Raw genomic sequence first — 27,099 nt, forward strand, 5'->3', positions numbered from 1 at the left:
GTATGTAATGCACTATAAAATAGGCTATGCGCTACATTTTCAATTTTTTGATTCTGATGTCTATTTCTCGACTTACGTTCAATTTTATTCACTCGGTAATTTTTTCTGGGACACCCTGTATAGGCATGCCACTGTCATTAAGTGATCAAATGAAAGTCACGTGAAAGCGTCTACATGGACGAGAGGTACCTTTTGTTATAATACCACACAAGGGTGTGATCGAGTTGTTGCATACACACAAAAACACACTTTACCATCGACATAGAATTATTGACCGCCCATCTTAATTTAGGCGCCTCATTTAAATAAATTCAATAGAGTTGCTGATCGATTACCCGTAACAATGTGTCATTGCTGCCAGGTATATAGGTCTATCTGTGTCACTTTCTATAATTAACTACTTCGCAGCTATTATGTTGTTATCATGGTTAAAAAGGCCTGTTCAATAAAATCAAATGGATTTCTTAATATCACGAATATCCATTTTAAAAGCCAGGTCCAATTGAGGTAGTGAAGGAGGATCGAGAGATGAAAAGAGGAGAAGCGGATGGGAGGGGGGGGGTAAATCCATTTTAGCGCAAAAAAAGAAAGGAAGAGAGGGAGAAGGAGAGAGAGAGGTAGAAGGAGAGCGATGCAGTCACAGGGCTCTAAATTACGTAGGCGTAGATCGGGGGGGGGGGAGTTGGGGGGATAAATCCCCCCAATATTTTGCCAGGGGGGATGGTCGATATAATCACCCCCCTCCCCAATATTGACGCCTGTGTATTGGTTTCTGTCAAAATTAACCTCATATTTGGTCATTTTAGCCACAAAATGCCATTTTTTAGCGCTTTGCGCGAATTAATTACACGTTTGTCCCATATTTCACCAGTTTAGTTTCAATAGGCCTATGCTAAAATTTTCCCGCGCATTTGTACCATAAGGGGTACTGTACTGGGTACTTAACCCCCCCCCCCCCATGTCAAAAATAAATCTACGCCACTGCTTAAGTGTGTGCATAAGAAAGAATAAGTGCAGAGAAAGGAAAAGAAAGGAATGAATAAAGAAAATAATTATTATTATTATAGAATCTAAGCATATAACAGCACTAGGCAGCCATTTAATGATGCCAAAACCTTAATACGTTACGTAATTAAAACACCCAGTCAGATATATTTCACACCTGCCAAACACATGTCACCCAATTTCGATAACTGGACGTTGAATGTACACTCTCATGAATATTGATTGGCAACATTTTCCAATATGTCAGCGCTCAAATCGGATACAATAGAACAATAGACCCTTCAGTGCGTTGAGCATAATTATTATCGGATATCTAACACCGCAGGCGGAAGTTGATGCTCTATCAAATCTGATTTAGTCTTACTTCAGAGTAACGAAGTCTGTCGTAGGTGGCCTACTTTCATGTCATCGTATAATTACACCCACAACTCTACGGCCCCAAAGCCTAGAAATCATGCGAGTATATTGAGGGGAGCTTTGTTTGTTTGTATGAAACATAAACGATGCATGATGATGGAAATGATATGATTATGAATTAGTTTATTGTCCCCGTTAAGAACAACCCATAACTCATACTCAGGCTCCCCTCTCCCCCACCTATATAACCTCCTCTTCCTTGTCCCAAGTGTCTCCTTTCTAACAAAGATATCGATAATGATGTTAGTCAAGAGCTTAGGCAGGATAATAGGTAACCACATGACCAAAACTAAAACTCAATATTTGAAATGAACGGCTCGGTACCACCCATTGTTTATCGATATTTGGACGTAAAAATATGTTGAATTGTTAAATCATAACATCCAATCCTGAGACGAAATTTTTCGTTTCTTGTCCAATCCGGGGTCAATACAGAGCGTAGTACCATAATATTTTAGTGGTAGTCAATTTATATATAAAAAAAAAGCATTCACAGAAAAAAGATTTTGTGATCAATACAATTGCAATGTTTACTTTGAAATAGTGTTCGGCTTATCCTTCAAAAATTAACAAAGCAGTGAAAGAAAAAATAATTTAGGTAGGCCAAGGATTCGAACTTTCATTGGAAACTAAAACCTACTTCCGAAATTTAGGGCCTATAGTCCAAGATATAAACCACACCGCCATCGCCACGAAGAACTACGACACATCAAAATGATCAAAGCGTATAAAAGCAGAATTGATTAGATGGCTTTCTCGACTCGATTGAGTATTTCTATAGGAGTATGCCGTCAGTTATGCAGTACCAGTGCAGCCGGTCAAGGCGACGGTACTGTGATAACCATCAGCGTACTCGTAGAAAAGTAGAAGTCATACTACGAATAAATCTCAATATGAATTGTCCTGAAGAACAAAGAGTTGCTAAAAATGCTTTTTGTGCAAATGTGGTTCATAATGTTTGTAAAGTGGGTCTCAGAATGCACCAAGTCATAATTGAAAGCGAAACTGACAAATTGGCCAAGAACTGATGATTCTTAAGAGCAAACACAATCTGGATTTTAAGAATTGCCACTAATTTTGATTATGAAATAAAACGAGTCTTTGATTATTGACATAACAATTAATTGACTGAAGCATTGTGTCACTTTAATAATGAGTCTAAAATATTGTATTTGGGACGCTGAATACTGTTAGCTATGGTTTGGATTCAATTTGCAAGTACGCAGCCAAAATTGGGCATAAATCACCAGTTTCTTGTTGCTATCACAAATGGTGGTGCATTTGTACATCAGACTGACCCGATTTATACAGAAACACACACTCGGAAGGCTGCGGCGGTGAGGGTAATGGGGGAAAAGAGAATTTTAGGGGCATCCAAAACTTTACCTAAAGGTTGGCCTTTCCTCAGTAGCATTTCCTCTAGCCAAGATTCAAGAAACTCTCCCTCTGTCTGTATTTACTAACAAATTTGACAACACGTTTGGAGTCCAAAATTTTGTAGGTACGTTTTATGTGCTGTTTTTATAGTTTCCAAATACACACTAAATAAATAAACACACAACTTCAGAGAAATGTTAACATTTGCTATTTACAAAACCATTTTATTGAATCATCAATCTCTGTTTACACATGCATTAATGATGTGAGTTATGGTGTGTAACAAATGGCCAGTCAAATTATGATATGGGGTATGTCAAATAGGATTTCTCTACAAAAATAAAACCATGTTCGTCACAACAGTTTTAAGACATTTTCAAAAATAAACTGAACTTACTAAGTTTAGTAACAACAAGTTTAATGTGACTTACAGTACCTCCTAAAGGCAATACAGGGAGTATGCCTCCTGAAAGTAATGAAACCAACAACTCGCATCATGTGACAAAGGTATGGGCCATTCCAGAAATTTTTCACACATCTCTTAACCTTAATGTGTATGTTATAAAGCTTATAAAATGTTTCCACTCTTTATTAATGTATTTATTATTAAGTAAAAAAATATACATATTCCCATGGTGTTTTTTATAGATTTTTGCTGTATTAGTACAGAACGTTTGTCTACTGGCGCACCTGGGCTCCTTTGCCTTTGGGTAAATTTCATGTACAAATAGAGAGCTTCCCTCCTCTAAAAATACCAACAAGAATTAAGGGTATGTGCCCTTATTTGCTGGTGGGATTTTTATGGGAGGGCACTTTTAGTTTGTGTCTAAAATTCCAGTTATGTCAAGGGAGCCCATAGCACCATTAGGCAAACGTTAACTGTATATAAATATATATCCCTATGTCCAGATGAACAACCCCAAATACCACTGTTATGTTTTATTGGTGGCTGGGAAATCCCATATAGTTTCAATGAAACTACATGCAGGAAATCCAGCACTTTGTAATCTGAGGGGAGTGAAAAATTTCCAAAATGGCCAATAAGCTGTCTTTGTGTCAGTGCACATATACAGAGGAAAAGTAATTGAAATCCTGTGACTATTTGAAAACACTCTGACATCACGCATGACTGTGTCAGGGAAGCAAAAAACGCTGTAAGGCGACAAAGAAAACAAGCCTGTCAATACATTACATCTATTACATTGTAAATTTCATAGATTCAGCTTGCTTTTCTCCAAGTTGTTTTATCTCCAAATATTTGTCAAAAACATCTTAGTCAGAAAGTACGTATCATTAAAAACAAATCAGAATTAAGTTAAACTGTATCAAGCAAAATGATCGCAAAAGTTTCAGGTTATATCTAATATAACATTCAAAACCTGGTTGGTTTTTTCCGACCATCATCTTCATCTTGGTATGTCACATTTTGATGAAAGTTATATATCAAACTGTATTACTTATATGCCATTATTCATTTAGTGCTGAAATACCAAATCTCAGCCTGCCTCTATTTGTCTGATGGTGTGACAAAGTAAATGTATTTATGCTGACATTTGACATGCTTACATTCATGCTCAAATATTTCTTATCAAATCTGATCTATGTAAAGAAAAATATGATATCCTATTAATTGTAAAGTTCTGTCTTTTCATTAAGTCAATTTGAAAGATTATTTTACGTCTATAAACAAAATCTATTAAACAAACTGATCAGTGCTGTATGACGCACCATTGGTGCAGGACTTGCCAGAATTGACGCAGTCTTTTAGGAGAAAATCCATAGTCAAATGGGCCCAACAACAAAATCCATAAAAGGGAATACCAAAACTGACATAATTTTTATAAGAAAATCCAAACATACAACTGAACTAATTGGCAGTAGGTACATTTAGTTAATTCTTTATTCAAGCATACCTAAGATTTGACATTCTATTTTGTTGTTCTTTTTAACGAGTAACCGAGTGAGAAAGTTGTATCAAAAATGTCATCTTATAAAATAAAGAGTATATTTGTACACCAAATGGACATGCTATACACAACGATATGGTTTTCTCTCATTTTTACCCCATATGGGTCGGTTTTTTTTACAATATATTTTTTTCTCCTGAATTCCATATTCACATAGGGCTAAGAGTGAAATGTACCATGTGTATGTGTAACTTAAAGGCTCACTGAAGCAATTGCAACTGTCAATGAGCATGCTTAGGGCTCATATTGAAATACCCTACCACGTTTTCACACAGAAAGAAGGCAGGATTCCACTCGCTAAGCGTGCGCCTCAGGAAAGCTCGGTCATAAAACGGATGGATTTATATGCATCAGTGATACACCCTGCCTTTTGAAGTGGTCCATGACGAATGGGAAGATTTACTCTGACTACGGCTCATCGCACAACCCAGGAAAGCGCGCTCCTAATTTAAGTGGCTAATTGCAGTGTTATAATCACACAGGATTTTAACAAAAGAAGGCTAGCACAGGAAAGCTGCAGGGTGGCGCACACCTTCCTGTGTAAGGGAATTTCAATATGAGCCCTTAAGGATCAGTGAACCAAAAAGATGTTACAGAGCAGATTTTACATAACTAGTTAAAAATATTTTAGAAATATTAGATCCGCTTACCTTAAACCAGTTAAGATAATCATATAGGCCCCACACTTTCCTTAATTAACTATAATAGAAGTGGTTATACATCACTTTTTGCTAGTTATACAAATATATGAACTAGAAAACATGTACTTTTTATACACCACATCTCACTATAAAATGGACAACACCATTATTTCACAATGGGCATTATTTCTATGGTTACAGTTACCATAGCAACCACACATTTTTGCCAGATTTTTTGTTGTTATAGATACAATCGGGTGCACAATCACAAGGTTAAATCACACAGAAGTTTTTCCACTTTAGGCTTTAAATATATATAAAACTTATTAAAAAAACCCCCCCAAAAAAAAATTCATCACAGTTCCGTATTTACTCCGTGATGGACTACTTGTAGTCTACCCATTCTTTAGACAAAATATCTGGTGTAGGCAGCTTTGTAGCATGATTAACTCTCCCAAATTAGCCCTACTTGCTTCTCTATAGCACAGTACTGGCAGTATGGGCAAATTATGGAAACTTAACTCCTTGCCACAACCAGTCAACACTCCAGTTTCTCCCCCGCAGATTCTCCCGACCTGATAAGATCAAACCTAGGATAAAATGGGTAGTGAAAGCTTCAATGGTTCAAGTCAGAATTGATTCTCTGGGTATTTGATAAACCACCACCCTATATTCCATCATTTCAGTACTGCAATGAGCAGTTCTGATTGCATCGTAGCGCTCTGCTTAAATCTTTATAATTATCATTAAAAAAAAGTCCACTAATTCTACTTTATGCCCTGAATTGTTCACTATGTATAAATATATTTTGTCTAAAATTGAACAAAAAAGGGATGTCAATCATTCATCTTGGTCAAAATTTTGTAATAAGGTCGTGTGCCTTTAGCTCGCCACCAGAAAAAGGTGGCGACGTTACATTTTGCCAAAGTCGACTCAAAACAAATGATGATATCTCTGTCAAGCAAGAAGGTATTGTCATGCTTGTGGTCTCATTGTATTGCTAAATAAAATGCACTTTCAACCCTGTAAAAAGAAATACTTGAACCTTTTTAATACTGACACTGTGCTTCATAGAATTCAGAATGGGCAAGGTGGCGGTGGTGGGGGATGTGGTGGTGGGGGATGTGGTACACACAAACTCTATGGGATTGGTATTTTTCGTGCGTAATCTGCTTCTGTAAAGGCTGTAAATTGGATTTGGACTCTATTTAGCATCTAAAACACTCATGGCCTTACAGCTAAACAATTCTACTAATTGTTTTTAATACTTTATGATTGGTTTAGTCTAGAACATACAAACTTTTCCATACAAAACTACCCGTTGTCATATTAAACACTGTAGTAAGTAATGCAGATGTCTTCAAAATCTAAAAGTTACTGTAAAATTTTAATTACTTATCCTATCATATTCAAAGTATAGATTTTCTGAAGGGAAATTTGACGTGGAATCTAAATATGGACATATTTTTTTTTTCTGTATGGGTAAGGGGGAAAATGTTTAGGTTCAAAATATGTTGAATTGTAAACAAATCTAACATACTTTGGGACACCCTATATTCCTAGATTACCAAACAGCTGTGATTTTGGTTTCTTCCACAGTCAGTTGGCTCTCCATATCCTCTAACCAAATGAATGTTGTTTACTTCCAGTTTATTACTGTAAGTTGGTAATAAGCAATGCATTGAGTGACCCATTTTTTATCAAAATCTGTTTTATTCCACCCTGTATAACTTGCAGGTTACCCTGTATAGTGAGTTGAAATGTATATATTTGAATTGCTTATGCCTTCAGCCTTCCAAAAATGTATACTTTTGCTAGTTTAGGGTTGATGATTGTCGAGATAATCTAATTAGAAACCGGTTGGTGTAAAAATTCATAATATTTGTCATGTAACGCTAAGGGTGGCGAGTTCAGGACACACGGCCATAAAGATTCTTATACGACAAGTCACATTATAAAATATTTATATTGTGTGCATGTTTTCTTTTTAAATTTCTAAGTACATAACACTGCCAAAGCTTTTATAGACCACCTTCATGATCAGTTTACATCATTTGTTTGCAATAATCTTCTCACACACATGGACAGGCATTTGACCTTTGACCCTTTTTCTGTGAAACTGTCGAATGAGGGCTCCATACATTAAATAAATCTTCTTCAGTAGTGCAAGTATAGTTTAAAATGTGGAATTCCCTATGGGCAAATGATCCACAGAATGGTGCCGTTATATTCAGACTTAAAATCAGGGTTTTTTTCAGGAAATAAAACAACTAAATATTTGAATTCTTTTAAAGATGTGCTAAAAGTGAATCTTCATAAATGTATACTGTGATAAATATGTATTATTTTCTGTGATAGACATACTATTCATAAAATTCATAATAATTATTTAAAGGGCAAAGGTCAAATGTCACTATCACTTTATGACCCAAAGTTCAAACATACTGCTGTGGCAATGTGTTCAAACCTACAATGGGCTACATGAAATCACAACACATAAAATGCTTGATAAAAATGTTGTACATATTTTAGCAAAACTCTACAGTTCCAGCCCCAAGTAGTGGGGACAAATGTAAACTTACATTACGATTTACATATAAGTATATCAAGCTTTATAACAATCTACTTTCGTACCATCACCTAAATATATTTAACATTCATCATCAATTGTGGATATTTTTTCATAAGAATAAATTCTTAAATCTCACAACTTACTTAGGTTATTTTTTTTTCTAAATTAACATTTTTTCAGTGACAAAAATATACTGAACATGTACACAAACAAGTTAAATGTACACAAGAGTATACATTTCAAGGTTTTGAACAAACAAAATAAGAAGAAAAAAACTGACAGTTTTAATGGTACCTGTACACATCCCTGATTTATAGAAACCAGACATCAGCATTAGTATTTATATGCCTGGGTATCTCCTTAAGAACACTATCAAGTTATTTTTGTAATCAACATGTGAATATATGTGACGTGTCATGTCAAAAGCAGACACTTTTGGGCAGGATCGTAAATGGAGAAATAGCCAAAAATCTGAAGGGGTGATTTTTTTCACAATTTGGGTTTGTTGCTAATTTGTGATGTTATTAATGTTAAAAATATTGTCTGATAGTTTCAGACTGGAATATAACTAGCATCTTGTATTTTTGTGACATTTTTCAAGTTAATTCCTACTCTCAACATTGTCAATAATATCTTTAAAGGCCGATATCTCAATTTCAAATTTTATAATACCATAACTTACGAACTCAATATCTTCGCTTAGGAATCTCAGATTTCATTGGGGAAAACGGCGTTGTGGAGCAAAATATCTCTATATTTAAGATATGTAAAAACCTCAAAATTCATAACCTGCCCAAAAGTGTCTGCTTTTGACATGACACATCACATATCTTATTTCCCTCTTCCTGCCCTATCTTTGTCAGCATAATGTGATGACCAATGATAATAGGTAAACATTACTCTGGGTTTGGGTCCTAAAGCTTCATCCATGTGCACTTTGCAAAATGCCCACTGACATGTTAGCTGATGGTATAGGAGGCACCACATATTTATATTCTGCCTTACTAATGCTCTGATTTCATAACATGTTCAATCTGAGGCTATTGACGGTCTGACGGACGTGTTGATATTTATTCCATACAGTACGCTTATTGTTATAGAGGGCCATACTATGGGCTGTATGCATTGTATAAAATGTACAAAAAGTAGCCTGGGTTCGGAAGAGTAACCTCAGATTGTACACTGTCTGTCTGATTTATAGCTCACAGTGATGAAGCTGAGATCAAGATTAAGACTGAGACCAGCAAAAATGGATTTAGGATGCTCTCAAGAAACAGAGAAGGTCTGACGACATTCATCATCACTGCCTCCAACAGGACAACAGATAGTTGCGTTTGCTTGTAAAATTGACATTTATGATATTGCCAGATAATCAAAGATAGATTGGGGCAACAGACGACATGTCAATATTATGATGCTCTTAGCTCTCACCTATTATCAATGTTCATACACATGTGGTAGTAATGTTGCTTTATTATAACAATAAAATAAAACAATTAAGTCAAGTTACAGGTGATTTACACAAATCAGATTGAAACCTACATGATTGAAAACAAATCAACTATTCCTGATGAAATCCATACACCCCAAATGGAAGATATGACCTTAATCTCCCGCAGAGGGTGTAGATTTCTAGGGAATCACCCATTCAGGTAACCCCATTTGAAATTTACACTCCCTGTTTGGGGAGATTATTATGGTCAAGTCTTCCATAGGATGGGTATGGATTTCAACTGGAATAACCCAATGATGCAATTAGTAACCACTGAAACCTACTTATAAATATCATATGCAATGGTTACAAAATGTTCACTTTTAAATCTGATATTTACTTGTTTCAAAGTTGAAACTCTTTACAAAAATAGTTCTATGAAAAAACTAAATACTTTCATTGTGAATTGTAGAGTAAACAGAAGAAACAACTGAAAAGAATAAATTTAACAATGAAAAATTCACACAAAATGTGTTATGTTCAATGTTCATTTTGGGTACAAAGTGTCTAAAATAAAAGGACTTTGAATTTACAACCAACTAAAATTAAATTTACAACTCTCTCTCTCTCTCAAATTTGCACACCATTCCTGATTTTTCATCATCCTAGTTTAATGCAACCATATTTAGGTACCTGCTACTAGTTAGGTTCACTGTATATCCAGGCAGAGGTGATGCCTTCAGGAGAAGTGTTTAAAATATGCCTTACATAATCCTGTTTCCTGCTGGGATACTGGATGTAATAGTAATGTGTTAAGATGTTATGGTAGTGTTTATATTCTGCAAAAGTGTTTAGCTTCTACACACCATAGCATATAGATTTGCAATGCCTCATTTAGAATCTTAATCTTTAGCTGTTTAAGTAAGTCATCTTAAACACTTTGTCTTGTTGCTTTGCCATTGCCTGGATCTACAGTGTATAGTTTCAACGTCCTGGTGTTTTCTATTCCATTTTTGGACTTCACTATCAGCTTGGGAGAAAGCAAAATTGCACATTGTAAACCATTAATGGATGATGTTTGACAAACAAGATATGCCAAAAGAGGTACATAATCTTGAAATGTCACTGTGTAATCAGGTTTCATGCCATCACTAGTGCTGCTTAAAATTGTTTCCCAAAATGACAGTGTTCTCAAACCATCTCTTAACCATTATCACAACATTGACGTCTTCTGAGTTACTCTTATATAAGATCAATCCATCAACAATACCACCTCTCATACTTTAGTAATAAAACTTCATTTTCATCTTTTACTTTTTTTTTCTTTCTTAAAAGGTGCAAAACTAAAACTTGTAATACTATTTACAAATGCATACAATGAATGGTGGAAGCAGCAGAGTGTAATTACACAAGTAAGATCACAACGTTTCTTTACAACTTCTTTGTTTAGTACTAATTAAGCAATTGCAAATGGTTAGTAATTGTACATGGTCATGCAAATTTCTGGACTCTACTCTATGCATTGGAATAACCAACATGATGCCCTCCATGACCACCTTGCCCAACAAGTATTTAGCAAGAATGCCATGTACGCATAAACCTTGCCCTCATAAACAAAAAGATATGCACACCATTCACCAACAGGCAACGTTCCCATGATTTGTATGCTGTGAATTCACGCATATTCATGAGGGCTCATCGTCCGTGGCTAACAAACTCACACCAGCATTGCATGTCTTGCACACTTCATGGATTGATTGGCCCACAGGTGATGCTGGGACTTTGCCTGTTGGTGACCAGTCTGTATATCTTCAATTTATGCTTGCCTAATCAATATAGATTTTACTGAGCATAATGTGGTTTATTCAGGAGTAGCATCATTTACAACTTTCCTGCAATCAAACATGACACCCCAAATGCAACACAGTGTGTAGTCAATGTACATTTGTGACCAAGTCCAACTATCAGTTATCCATTTTGTTTTCACTTGTTTACAATTCACACAAAGTTCTTTTAAATTTCTTACCAACCTATAGCCTACAGGGCAAAATACATAATTTACAATATTACAGCAAAGCCTTTAACAATTGCAAAGACATGGAAGTACAAAATCATCGCATGCCTAATTGATACCAAACAAAGTTTATATGATTTTAATGAACAAGGTGGAGACTTGAAATCAAATCAAGGTCATTGTGAACATAATATATAGCTATACCATTACATACAAGTATACACACTTGTTCTATGGTCAAAACCATACATAAAGTGTTCTAAATCAAACAAAAGGCATATGTTCTAGACCAGGTTAACACATATTCCACTTAAGGTCACTATAACGCTACCAATAAAAATGTTTCTATTTGTACTGCAAGGTTATTAGAACCTCAACGTCCTATGATCATCTTGTAAGTTTGACTAGTGTTACTTCTCTGGGCATAGAGTTTTACAATACTCTGTGCATGGACAGTGTATTATAGATTGTTCCTGCTCTATATAAATGGTCATATGCACACCATATTACATGGTAGTATATTTACCATACATGTAGCTTACTTCCACTGTTTCAGCATGCTGACAACCAGACCTGATCAAATAATGCTACAACCTCAAAAACCTGTCTGTCTGCCTGGTTAAGTCTCGGTGATATGTTACACTGCTGAATTCCCATGTCATATATTTGTACAACAATTTACAAAAACCAACAAAGGCAATGAGACCACCTGATTTTTCCTATAATATGCGAGTGATTGGGACAACTCAATAGAAGTAATGCTGGATTACTCTTTTGATGTTGATACGTCCACTTGCTTCTTGTTAAAGTTACATGCAGTTACATGAGAATGCACTGTTCTTCCTCTCTGACCCATGACCTGATAAACACACAAAAATATTAAATTAACACTTGACTGCACCGATCATTCATGAAACGACTTATCCAATCAGAACACACAATTTTCTACAAACTGTTGTTGCGTTGGACAAGGCCGTCCAATCTCCGGGACATACATGTCTCTGTTGTCAAGATGAGATGGTGACGGATAGCTTGGGACCTCCTCTTTTATAAGCTGCTGATTTGGGACACTGTGGTCAGCTGAACGCAGAGGTGCGCGAAGACCGTCGGGGAAAGCCATCATAAAGAGTGCTTCTGGATCGCACACAAACTTGTAGACATAGCGTTCTCCAGCTACTTTCTGCATGATACCTTTTTCTTTTTATTTTCCGAGCGAGCGAGAGAGTTTGTCATAGTTCATGGCTGGTCTATTCTTTTGTATGCCCCATCTTCTTGCAACCTGATGAAGATAATAACAAACAAACACATAGTTGTTATGGTTACATTGCTTTCAAATTTAAGCTAGTATTTAAAATATATTGATTTTTAGTACCAGTACTACTTGACTCTAACAGTATAATAGTGCACTATTTTTATGGGTGGGGTGGAGAACGTCATACGCCAGTGAAAACCAGCTGTGTGTTTGTGAACAACTTAAGGGCATGCAAGTAAGGGCATGCAAGTGTGTGCTGCAATTGCATTTCATAGCAACACAACATGTTGCTGGGCCAACCCAACTTTTAGAAAGTGCAGTGCCCGGATGTCCGCCCCTGCCTATTTAAAGAAATGCATGTAACTTGCTATCACATTGACATATTGGAAATAGAAATAGCCAACTAGTAATAAATGATTTATTTATGTCACATCTATCCTTTACCTCTTCTGGTTCTATCAGCTTGAATTCCAGTCCTCGTCCTGTCCATGCAATATAGTGACCATTAGTAGATGGATCCTCTAGCAATGTTACAAGGAATTGCCACAGCTGTAGAGAGCCTCGTCGCTGGTATGGTGGACCCTCACGGAATACTTCTTGCTTTGTTTCTGCTGTAGAAGAGAAGAGCAAATAAAAAGGTTTAGTGTTGGGGAAGAGTGCAATGGCATGGACATTTTGATTTTGTCACCAAATCTTGAGGTGTCTAAATACTTCAAATGTATACAAAGTTTGATTGTGCCATTTAGAAGACAATTACTTGTTAGGCGGGTTCAAGGGGAGCATGACCTAGCTGTGTTTGCACTCAAATATTGAGACAAATATAGTGGACACACAAAAGAGGCTTGCTATTTGGTTGTTTTTTTCACCTCATGTGCATGATTTTTCTTGGGAATAGAAAAACACCACAAACTTTTGTTAGGATATATTAATGACCTTAACTTAAGAACCGCTAAACCTATGGAAGTGTAAATTGCAAGTATTGGCTTTCTTGACTCATTTCCTAAGATAGAAAAAATGACTAAAACTGGACAAATATAGCTCTTGCCATCCCACCCATTCTATTTAAGAAAAACATGACAAGTTTGAACAGGTTAACAAGATATTTCTATTAAGATCACAACAAAGACTTCATAGGTGGCTAAAACAATGTTATTGCCTTGGATTTTATTCATCTGTGGTTAAATTCAAATCCTATTAATTTACCAAAAGTCATGTTTTCAACAAATCCTGCTCATCTGGACTTTTAAAAAAACACACCACCATTTCATTTTAGGCATAATACCAGAATATAGTCCCCCAACATTAACCCTAAAACCCTAACCCTTGGAGGCAGGTGGACTAGATTATGCAATTGCAATTATTCTATTTTGGACCCCTCACACAAGTCACTATGGAAACCTAGAGTTACTTATGGTTGACAACTGTGCAAAAAGCCACCATCTTTGCATCACCATCATCTAATCTGTAGGTTAAATGGTTTAGACAGGGCTAATGATTAGACATCGTCAAAGTCATGATATCTGCCATGACAAATTTGCTGAGATTGAGACTATCCTATTATTGACTGCCCAGTAATACACACTCATGAATGCAAATAAGGAAACTAGGGCATGAAAACTTTCTTCATACATTGGTTTGCTTGAAATTTTCCATTTAAGAGATGGTCAAAACTGAAAAGTGCAACATCCATCCATATGGTATTGGGGTTGTTAAACTCATAATTTGATTTTTAAGTGAGCTTTGTGCTTCAGCATAAGCAGCAATTTAATGCCTCATTACATAACTGACCACTAAGCTGGAAAATGTGGACACTTATTATGCATAATCGTATGACATAAACCAGGTGTTTCAGAGTCCATCTGCCCTATGTGTGAAGCAAAATATGATGGCATTCCTCAATGCAGCTCTACCAGCAACATAGGCATTGCAGTCATCCAAGTATGCTGAATACAATGATTTTGTCATACTGTTTACCAGTATTTACATAACACCTGGGTTCATTTTATTATTATTAGAGTTTATTATCTGTTTCACTAATTAATACCAGTTGCATGATACTTAACTTGTGGTTTTATGGTTTTACATTTACATTAATAATAACGAGGGAGAAGGCACCTCGAAGTCGAGAAAAAAAATTCAATTAAAAATGCAAATTGATTAAAAACTCATTGTGATTATAAAAGTCGCATTCTTTTTTTCAGTCCAGCTCAAACTCGAAGTCAACTGGATTATTGCTTTTCAGCAATTTTTCTTCTTTCTTTTTTTTCCTTTTTACAACCTGATAGAAACTTGAGCAAAAGCGTCACTACCCCAGACTTTATAGTTAAGATAACTCATTTGAGGGTCAAATATCACACATGGGTAATTTTGACTAAAATATGATTTCAATATAATAGGACGCCAATATTTGAAACAAAATAATAAAATTAAAAATGTAAAAATCATCTATATTCACTCATGTGCAAGAACTTGTTGCACTTTCTAAATGTGTGTAATCACCTTAACCCACTGCTCTTTAACTAACCGTAAATAACCCCGGCCACCAAATTGCTACGTATGCACATCAATAGCTCCTCAACATTATGAGGTTTAATCTAGCAACAAAAGACGCTCTAAATCATAAAATGAGCAATAGCTTGATGATCTATGAGACCAAATTTGTGGTTGACATGCACGCAAGTCTTTGGCGCAAGATAACACACAGGCAGTAGCCCTCTTTATATCTGTGGTGTCAATCCTCATTTACCCTGATATGTGGTTTGTAATTTGCAATATACTACCGCCACGACTAAGATCTATTACGTGGTTAACAAGCTCTCCATTTTTTCTTTACTCCTTTTTTGTAAAACCAATTTTTAGTGAGATGAGTTTCTGGGTTAGATGAAAGATGATTATGTATCGCCATGGCTTTGGTCTCTGCATTTATTGCATAAAGCTTTACTCCACTACGGATTACCAAAATAGAAAGTTTGGCAAACAGTGGTTTACATTTTCTGTGTGCTAAATGTATCATCAGTATGAAGCCATACAGTAAATGCCTGTTTATTACATACATCTGTCATTGAATTGAAGAAAAACAGTCGGAAGCTGTATCTTTAAAAAAACAGCTACTGAAGACCTCATTTCTTACATAAATGTTTTATAAATGACAAATAACAAAATAGCTGTGCCATAAATAGATATGGAATTAGACTGTTTCAAGAGACAGAATTGTAAACCTATGTCATGCTGCCGGGACAAGATCCAAGGACTGTAATTCTGTCAAAAGGAATCCTATGAGCATAGAACTGCTATTTTGGCAAAAGCCAGCTATTCCACAGCGATATCAACATCATTAAATTGGCACCAATCTGATGCTAGGCAATTACATGATTGTAAGCCGGACTCTACGCTGGGATATTTTTTCTTTCATATAAATAGTTGCAATTCCTTCTTAGCATAATTTGATTATGAACTGCAGATGGGTCAATTAACTGCTAATTACCAACATGAACAGTTTCAAATTAAATGGGGCACAATACCATCAGAGGAAACTTGCACTAAATATGTTGCAATGTTGGAACTTAATGCTTAATTTGTATATCAAAACAGAAAAAAAACTAATTCTCTTGAGCAACTTTGTTTCAATGTTAAGCTACTACTTTTGTTCTGACATAAGTACATGCTGGTTTGAAGTCAATTTCTTTGGAAATTTAGTAAAGAATGCAAATTTCAGCCACAATGTTTTAGAGAGATGTGCTAACATAACCTACCTTCTGCAAATTTATCAGGCACACTGGCATCATCAAAGAACTGTCTTGAAGAATGGTCAGGCATTGCACCTGTGTATGATAAAGACATGATTAATATTGTGCCAAATATGATATAATATGATCCAAATTAGGAAGCAGAAATCACGAGAATGGATGGGACAATTAGTGGGTTTTTAGCGGGTCTGCCGTCGGACAAAACTGTCAAGCTTTCGTCAGGAGTGGATGGGACGTTGAAAACTTGACCAATGATCTGTAAAAAAAAACCCAGGAGTTGTCCAAAAATTAAAAACTTACACAACATTTTGTTCATACAATCTAACCACAAGAACATGCCACAAAGTAAATTGACTCTAGTAACTAGGTTTCCCTATCATGGTAGTTTTATTTATAGAATCTTATTTAGAGAAAAGGAAGCCAATGAGTTGCTTATTTAATAAAGTCCATAGGTTATCAATAAGTGGATGCAATCATCTTCGAAAAAAACATCAACAGGACAGTCATATCCATTTGTAACTGACACACGTTATTCAGTCAAATGTGTGCTGTTAAAAAATACAAAACACAGAACAACCACATGAATGTACATATACACCTAATTGTAAAGGCCTGTAGACCAGAACCTACAACTTTTTCTTCCTAACTAAATGAGGACCTTGCACACACGAAGCCACCACGGACCCATCAGGACTTTTTACTTTTTACGTTATTTGCGACAAGCTGGTGGGTAGAGGGAGCCATAAACGTCTGCGGTTACTCTGCTATTTTCATGTGTACTTCCACATTTGCGGGTCTTTACAAATTTACACCCACCCAAAAACAAACAAGTGCACAGAGTAAGAACTAATATACCATGCCAATCAAAAATCACTTAAATTAACAATCCGATAGCCCTAAAAGTCATGCACCACTGTGATTAACATCCCCTAACTTGGTCGATAAATGATTATTTTTCATGCCTTTGACAATACAAACTTGTATTCATCCATGCTTGACAGAAACTGAGGTGTACGCTTTCCCCCTCAGGCTAAAGACTTTGGTTTTCTCTCTATGGACTACCACTACAGATAATTTGGAGTCTTCAATGGACAGGAACCATTAAGACATCTCAATAATCACTTGTTAAGAAGGATCATTTAATACACCCTGAAAGTCCACTCCTACCCTATTATCAATTTCTTGGTCAAACACATCCTGCTCATATTACATATTTGAGCCAGTGGATTTGCACTATTTAGTTACAGCTACATTACAGTTATGAATATGTCAATTACAAAATCCTGAATAACAATGGGAAATTTGAGGTCATTGGGCTACTCAAATGGCATTTAATTATATAAATGGCTTGATGAAAAATCCTAAGAATATTGGCATACTAATTGTACTCAATCTGTTGCTTCATAATTGTTTCATACTTCCATAGTCCCAAACTGACATTGTTTTCACTAAAGATACCAAAATAGAAGTACATAAGGGTCTTGTAGGGAGGGAGTTGGGATATTAAGAAATATCACAGGTTTTTCTCCCAGTGATCAGGTTTTCCTGCTGCTTCTAAAATCAGACCTCTTCCTATATCCCTGGCCCGTCATATTCGGTTGGTAATTGGTATCCCTTTAATTATTTAGCAGTGTCTGAGTATTATTGGGCTTTGCCTGGCTTCCACTGGATGTTATAAATAAATAAAATAAAAAATATCCTACAAGTTTGGCTACCTAGACCAAAATTCATTATTGTTTTTCATTCAAAAGTCAATAGAACAGATGATACTGCCTGGTTCAGCCAGAGGCTATGCAGTTGGAACAGGTACAATCTAGAAAAAAAATCTTTCTATAAACTAAGCTGAAAAGTAGTAATATTGTATAGCGAAACTACCTCAACTATAAAACCTGTCACCTCTGTTTCCCAGGGCCAATCAAAAAAGACCAGATCTTCCAATGTTTGTAACACCAATGCAATTGAAACAAAACAACTTACAAAACAAACAAACAAACAAACAAACACAGACACTATGACTTACCATCTGTAGGCTTATGTGGACCAAACATGTTATGCCGAGGAAATCCCATACCACAGCCTCGTGCTGGCGGCCCATCTGCAATTTCCATATAAGACATGATATTATCAATTAATGATCACAAAAAAACAGATAATGTCCAAATATGAGTTCTTTTAAAGTGCTCATAATTTTGAAACCTGGAAAACAATATTATCTACATGTGTCTTCATGATTGTGATTTCCTGATGTTTTGCTTCTATCTATTTTTTCTGAATAAAAAACAAAATGAAGAGATATTGACAGGAAGTGTTTTGTTCTTCATGATCTGTAAGACTACTTATAGACTTAATCAAGCACTGCAGTTTGACCTCCAGGGATCACGTCTCATTTATTGACCAAAATTAAAGCCACTGTGTATTACTAGTGTAAGAATGAAATCCCAGAAATACACAAGATGAACAAGATTCCCATACTTTTTTATCAATCACAAATTCCTAGGCTCACAAATACCACATATTCTACAGGACTTGAGACAAGACTAGCTAAACTTGACAGTGAGACAACCACCACATTTAGCAGACCAATCGGTTGGTTTGTACCATTGCCATCAAAGAGACTCTGTGATTGGCTAATATAAGTCTCCACTCTAATTAGTAATGGGCAGGTAGAGAAGAGAATCAAAGAACCATGTCTCCTGGACAGTTAAAATCTTTTACTCCTTTTGTTTCCTATTTCCTGTTCTTTGTGTTCCACAAACACCAAAATTATATTTTTTTATTGATTAGGTGTCACTCTCTATGCTATTTTAGTATTATTATTTTAGTTGTTTTATATATATTATTTAATAAAGTATCTATAAAACAATACCTTTTGTTTTAAATAGTATGCTTTACACACAAATTTGACATTACATTGTTGTTACGGCTACGACTGGACCAAGCACAGCCAGTAAAGTGAAAAGTTGGAATGGGAGAAATATGGTAAATTCCTCACGAAGTGTAAAATTGGGACAACAGGAAAGTATTGAACTATGGGCTCCAAATTAACTGTTTATGCTCTCAATAATGGGGCTGATAAGAAAGTATTGTTTCGAGTATTGCCTCATAAAAGGATAAAATGTTGCACAAATCAACTCAAAATGTCAGGAATAAATTTTTTGAGGGCATTTCGAGTCAAAATTGGTCCACAATGTAAGCGCCACTATCGTGGTGTCTGTTTACAAGTTGCCTAATTGAGCTACAAAATTGCGGGTGTGGCAACCCTGCTGATATGATGGTTTTAAAAGCTTTATGAAACCAAGTGGTAACTCTAGTCTCAAATTTATTCAGTCTATCATAAACCATTAAAAGGCAAAGAAATTAGACCTAATTAGGTAAATGTATATTCATGCAAGCATATTAATATACAATCCATTAACCAAGCAGTCTATTTAGAAAAAAATCTAGTTCTCAATCAGCTTTACACACAGCAACAACGGCATTGTCGTTTCATCCATTCATTATCATCTTAAACAAACCCTGATTGTTAATAATAGTGGCAACAAGACAAGTTTAACGAGTTATGCCACGCACCAGAATTGATTGATCGCAATCATTAGGTTGGACGAAATTAGGGTTTTAGGAAAGCTTCTGCTGCTACAGGTATGTTCACAGTTCACAAGCATTAAGATTTAACCAAGTTTTCTGTCTACCACATCAACTGATAGCACAAAACTCATTTCCCAGGTTATCATGGTGGTTTCTATAATATTTTTGCACTGTACTGCTCTTCCTGATTATTGCATAAAAAGTACTAGGTCTCACATGATGCTACACAGATTATCCGGAAAATGAGGTGCCGATGTGATGATGACGTGATTTAATTGGCAAATACGCGAATGCATTTGCGCGTAATGATTGAGGATCTACAAGCGTGTCACCGTTGCGGGTCAGTATGCGCGCGGTATTATTTAACTATCCACTATCCTATCATCTGGTCATAGTGTGTAGCTGAAAACTAATCAAATTGAGTGTATTCTTGAAAAAAACCACAAACTGAATAAGAATAAAACTTACTTGCCAAATAGTGTAACAGTAGCCCAAGAAAAGCTATTTAAATTGTTGCAAGTGGTAAAATCCTAGGATTGAGGGTACCATTGGTCTCACACACCAAGCAAATTCTCAAGATTTCTAAACCTTTGGGTTACAATGCTCCATGTTGACATGCCTATACCACTACAAGAAATGCCTCGTACTTTGAATGCACTTAAGACGTCCTCATACAAGCATTACTCTGTTATGCTCCAATTTATGAACCATTGACAGACATGCATTGTTTTGTGTAAACTGCATATGGTTACACAAATGCAAATTTTGATTTATTTAATCAACAATTTGGTTTTTTTTTATGCACATCTCAATTTGTGGGTTCAACTACATGTAGTGCACCATTACATATAGTGTTCACAGTGATTCATCTATTTATCATTAAGTATGTTTCTCAGAAGGGAAAAAATAGTACCACTTCTTGTAGTTTGGGACACATATGACAATTACATACTTAATAATACTGAGTTTGTTAAAAGGTTTACACTATCAAAACAGTTGTGTAAAATAGAATGCTGTTCACAATATAAATCTGTTGAAATGATGGTAAAATTAAGATCAATGTTTAACACAACTATTTCTGATGGCATTCAGCATTATTATAACAGTATAAATAATGCTACTAGTACTACTTTCGGGCTCTGTTACTTTAGTATACTATCCAGCTCGCTAAGTCCACGAAGGTCACAAACTGTGGCTTAAATGCTAAATATTTTTCATCAGTTTAAAATTCTGATTGAATTTTGTCTTCATCAAGGAGGGGGTATCAAATTGGGTACAGCTATCTTACACATAAACAAGCAATTACCACCAAGATATAACATTTCCATCATTAATATTTAACAATTTCTAAATTTCTGATTGCCTTCCCTATTGAGGTGGATTACAGATCGTACTACACTGGAAAGAAACGGGTTCAGGCTGTCACATCTCGGAAGATGTTCAATATCTCTCTCGTCGGTTAATTGCAATTTCAAATACTGGATAAGATGGAATCACTGATGATTTACTGGGAATAATGGGATGAGAAATAGTTATCCCCATCTCAATTTACAATGTTCACCACATGATTGCTTTTGCAGACATTTTTTAGAAAAAAAATCATACTTTTATACACATTTACAGCACTTTTTAGCCGAATGTTAAGTAATATTTGAGATAGATATTAAAAGAACTTTTATATAATGTCTAGGTCCAATTCCCAAGTCACAAACGTTTGTGGTAAATAAAGGAAGGGAAACCAGTAATTACAAATAGAATGTGAGATAGATTTGAAAAAGAACTTGAAGTATCAAATATTGGTTCAAATTAAAAGCATGTTCCTTAACAAAACTTTGTAGTATTTTTAATCACAATTGTTTTGCATTTTCAATGTCTGGGTCCAATTCCCAAGTCACAAATGCTTGTGCAAATTCTTACCATTACTCTCAGATCCAAAATCTGGCATCTCCTCTTTGATGGAAAAACTGTACGGTTTGTTGAAAGGGTGCCCTGGCTGGTTTTGCTGCTTGAATAACAAGAACGAAGGTTCTGAATTCTGTCGCTGGAAAGGTCTCTGACTGGCAGCCCCTGGGTGGCTACCAAAACAGGGTTCTGACGACTGTCGTTGGAATCGGCTGTAAAGGCAAACAGGACAGATATTTCAATGATCAAAGGAGCATATCAGAGAGTTGCGTAATTTTGGCTTTGGTTTTTGTATTGAATAGTCTGCACCAAAAAATTACAACTGCTTTGATAACAATTTAGAAGCCAGATGAACATTCAAGTTACAAATCTTTAAATGATTGAAAAGGCATGTACCGCACGTCATAAGAAATGCACACAACTTGCGCGAAAATTCAACACTTGCCAATAATCTATAACAGCAGTATTAGAAACAAAGCACTTTTGAAATCTAAATGTAATCCCAGTTTGTAACACCCTTTTGTGTACAGTGAGTGACTACATAATGAAACTTTGTCAGGCATCAGCTATAAAAGACTCTTGCCTCTCCCTTGGTCTACCTTGAAAATCATGGGCCTCTGATGAAGCCAGATTGCATACATACAAATTTTAATTTCCAGTAGGCAAATCAAAATTAAGCTTAGACGGGAAAAAATACTTACTTTTTTTCCATGAGGAACGCCGATATATCTTTCCTAGGGGGATACTCTGGTTGTTTGAATGTTGGTGGCGTTGTCGCACCATGACATGGTGGAGGTGGGGTCTCCTGCTTCATCACATGATTAAAATTAACATCCACACTCGGAACTGTGACTGGTGGCAGTGGGGGTGAAGGGGTGGTTAGAGGATGTGGGGACTGACACAGATGAGGAGGTGGCGGTCCTGCATGTGGTGGCTGTGGAGGGCGCTGTAAGCTCTGTGGTGGCACTTCACTACTTGGGCTGTCCATCACCAGCTGCTCCCCAAACTCGAACTTGCGCTCGAAGTTGAAGCGTGGGAGTGGAGACTTCATGTGCGCACATGGCTTGTGACATGTTGGGCTCTTCGGCTCTGGTTTTATCTTAATATTAAGAGGAACTGCAAGGAAGATCAAATAAAAATTAAACACTTGGTTAATTTCTATCAATAGTTTTAACACTTTTAAATGAACAGATACAGTCTTAGATAAGAATCAAAGCATTTGAGAAAGGTTCTAACTAACTGCAGCTCCCTATGCTGAAATATCACAGACTCATCCTCTGTAGAATAGATGCACATACAGACATATACACAGACATATGACAACACACAAAAACATACAGCATGGCAAGAAAAAACAATTAGTTCATAACCTTTGTTGTTGTATTTCTTGTTATGAAAGTACAACCAAAATACTGTCAGCTCTGCAAACTCCACACAGCAAACTCCATTTCAGCAACAACAAAATCAAATCAAATTAATAATAAAGAAATTAATATTATTGAATTACTGTATTAACTCACAAAACTCACAAATGACAAGATGTGAAAACTAATATTTGCTTAGTAAAAAATGCCCTCAATTTGGTTAGTATAATGATTGAAAAGAACTGCGCGCAAAGTTGAAGAAAAAGCCTTATGACACGGTGCATCACAGTCCAGTCAAATGGTCAATTATACTGCAAAACACCTATTTTCACAGCAAATATCTTTTGTGAAATTTTATGTGTGGGAGGTGCACATATAAGAACCTGATTACAGCCGTGGAGCTCCATGGTTGCAGATAACTTCAAAGGTGGTACCTTTGAGCCATATAAGAGAGGAGGTATAACACCCCTAATTTTGTGATATGAAGACCTCCACAGTTTAATTATGTACGGATTTGTGTGTGTAAAACTCTACGGTTAGAATGTGGGTATAGTATTTCAGGTATGTTTATTCATATCATACAAAATGGGGGGACAAGGGGGAATTTCTCCCCCCAGTTTCCCCTCCCACCCCACTTTTGAGCCTAAAACCCCAAAATTACGTAAATGTCCCCTTTTTGTGGCAATTTTGTGATATTTTGCCCCTCCCCTGAAATTCAATTTTCCCCACAATGCCCCCCCCCCCCAATTTTTTTTCTGATGCCGCCACAGGCCAGAAGGGGTCGTACAAGAGGAGTGTATGTGTATAAATCTGTGTGTGCCTGTATATGTATAAATCGGGGTGTGCATGTATATGTATAAATCTGTGTGCATGTGTGCCATTTAGCTCCACATTCAACATTAAAATGTAATTTGGTTTCCCAAATTTCCCAGAATCTTTTCACAAAATTAACATGACATCAAAATTAAGTGGTTATGAAACCGCAACACTAGTGAATTGATATTGTAAGTATTTATTGAGGTTGAAGCACAATAGATCAGCAAGTAACAAGGATACATTGTTGCTTAATTGGCCATGAATAAAGGAGGCACAAAATGATGAAAATTTAATATAAAGCCACGCATATTTCTTAAAAATAATGATTTTTCTTCATTTCTTGAAAGATACAGTTTATTTAAAATTGTGTCAAAATATATCTATAGATTTTTTATGCATATACAAAAGAAACAATTGGATGGAATAACTGCAAAGTGGAGCAGCTCTACCTATCACTTTTGTCTAGACAAAAAGCTGCTCTAATGCAAACAAAGGATTATCACTGATCACAGCTAAAAGATAGAAAACCATTAATACTCATTTGTTTAAATTTAAGATATTCCAATGTGAATAATGGTTAGACTTACTGCAAGACAATTTGAAATTGGAAAAAAATAGGCCTAAATCAAATATAATGGACACTACAAAGACAGTAAGCATATACCTATACCGAACTAATCAAGAACAGACAGATTCACAAGCTAAGAGACCCTATATTTAACCATGATGCTGTATCGTGTAGATTTCTAGGCATTTTGTTCAGTGTTATCTTCAGTAGACAGCATAAATGTGATTTTGTAATGTATTTTATAAGTTATTCAAGAGGGATGTTGCGAAAGTCTCCATTTGCCAAAAGAATATTACATTTGACAGCTTGTCATGCAAATACAAAAAAGGAGGGGTAAAATTATGATCAACTATGCCGAGATAGCCATGCCATTGCTTGATTAACATATAAAATGTAGTGAAGAGAACTTTTGAAAAGATTACTGATCATCAGCTGCATCAGAGTCAACTTTAATCATTATATCACTCACAACATTTTACTAGATGAAATCACTCAAATATTAGTTAGACCCAACACACACCTGATATCAGTATCGGATAGAATTCTTAGAAGTCAAAAAGGGCAACTTGATCTTCAAGTAGCAGAATCAACAAGCTCCTGAAGAGACAAGCTTGTTACGAATATGGCACACGCAAAGGGAGAGCAACACAATCAGAGTTCATAACAAGCACAATCAGCTAATCACTCCTTCCACTATTCAGACGTCATATTTCAATGGCCTATCCAATGACAAAAGTCGTCATTTGATGCCCCTGGCTAAATCAATCTTCCAAACTGCCTGGCGAAACTGTATCCTCACCATACCACAGAAAAAAACTTTGGCAAAAGAAAACATGTGTCCAATCTAATTGGTAAGCTTTTGCACTGATGCCACATGATACGCCATAAAGAGTATTTAACCATGATTAAAAACGTTGGTGTTCGTATATTTATGTTGGCTAATCATCAATAGTTTTAGGGCAATATCTTACCCACCTTTTTAAGTAACGTATCAAACATATTGTGGTCATTTTTCTACGGGTAATATCACACAATTAATGGATGGGATTGAGTAATGTGAGAGTTACAAGGCAACAATAATCACTTAGACATCAGGTAATTTTGTATTATATATCAAAAGGTGTTTACTTTACATTAAGTAAACTGATATTTTCTGTTTACCACATTTTCCCTGATTTTGATCAAAATTATGCCTCTATATAAATTTATTTGTGTGGGAGTGAGTGTTTGGTTTGTAAAGACTGCAAGCAACAACACAACCCCTGAAACACAGCTTGATAACAGAGGACACCATGCAGCAACCAAGGGTGTCCATGGTTTCCTGTCCCTATACCAGCCTATTGCAAAAAACATAAAATGCATGTAAAAAGTCAAGTTGGTTCGAAGCCTAAACTTCAGGTGAGCAAAGTCATCAGCTGGAGAGCAAAAAGTTACAGGTCCTCGTTTACAGGTCTGTGCTGTACTCTGATTCCTATGATGATGCAAGATATTCTACGCTCGGTGCTCCCTTCGCTCCTTATTCAAGAGGCATCACGGTTTGTGAACGGGGCTAGTTCTAGGGTGTGCACAGTGCACATGCATGTGTACACTCTCTCCAGATAAAAATACAAATAATACAGAAGAGATGTAGTTTAAAGTTTGTTAAAAATATTGTCACTGTAAGTCTTAAGTTACATAGGATATTCTTCCCAAATTCTTCCCATTTTTTTTTCACCAACACTCTTTGTGTGCCGATGGTCTTAGGTGAACCGACAACCATGATGATCAGGGCCTAAATTTCATGCCAGTTTGCGGGAATCAAAAACCATCTGATTGATTCTTGCAACAAATGTTACGAGAACCATTACGAGAATCGATTAAGTGATTCTTGTCATATCTGAGGCCCTGATGATCAGGGGCCACCAGCCTGCTTCCCCCCCCCCTCCTACTGGCTAAGCCACTGGTCAAATTCATAATTTATTTTGAAGTCTACTACATTGTATCTACCATTCTTTGTTTGATGTAATTTGGTGAACAAATGCAGATTTATCTACAGTAGGGATTGGCTCATGTACCGTTACCAAGATAGATCTCAGCAGTTTTTACCCATTTTAAAAAAGTTTCCAGAGTAACACCTTTGCCACAGAATTATTTCCAGCTCTAATTAGTGGTGCAATGAACACACAACATTAACCACTACAGCTATCATCAGATTCAGCTGATGGATGTAAATGACATTCCAGGAGAATTTGAAGCCAGTTCATTCCAGACTTGTGTAACTTTATCTTCGAAAGTGTTTAGTCCCAAAGTTAACGGTTTCAACTCCAGATTTTCAAACAATTTTAGGCAGTGCCGGATGAAGGCTGATGTATATGCTTAAGTGTCTGGTGATCCCAATGGAGCAAGAACAATGCCAAAATTTTGAAATCAGACTGCATCTTCTACTAGACAATCCTATTACC

At 36.1% G+C, this 27,099-nt stretch overlaps 1 protein-coding gene across 1 annotated transcript in view; it reads right to left on the bottom strand.

Annotated features, from left to right (window-relative positions):
• Positions 1-10,363: 10,363 nt before the first annotated feature.
• Positions 10,364-27,099, bottom strand: part of LOC140155364 (ETS translocation variant 1-like) — a 103,622-nt gene continuing 86,886 nt past the window's right edge. Inside the window, exons 5-10 of the mRNA XM_072178183.1 lie at positions 22,612-23,026; positions 21,926-22,122; positions 18,444-18,518; positions 16,430-16,498; positions 13,122-13,288; positions 10,364-12,704 (exon numbers count right to left, since the gene is read on the bottom strand). Coding sequence (XP_072034284.1) covers positions 12,627-12,704; positions 13,122-13,288; positions 16,430-16,498; positions 18,444-18,518; positions 21,926-22,122; positions 22,612-23,026 — 1,001 coding nt within the window. The 3' untranslated portion in view covers positions 10,364-12,626. The remainder of the gene's footprint in view (positions 12,705-13,121; positions 13,289-16,429; positions 16,499-18,443; positions 18,519-21,925; positions 22,123-22,611; positions 23,027-27,099) is intronic.

Source organism: Amphiura filiformis, chromosome 1 (assembly GCF_039555335.1).
Source record: "Amphiura filiformis chromosome 1, Afil_fr2py, whole genome shotgun sequence".
Classification (NCBI taxonomy): Eukaryota; Metazoa; Echinodermata; class Ophiuroidea; order Amphilepidida; family Amphiuridae; genus Amphiura; species Amphiura filiformis.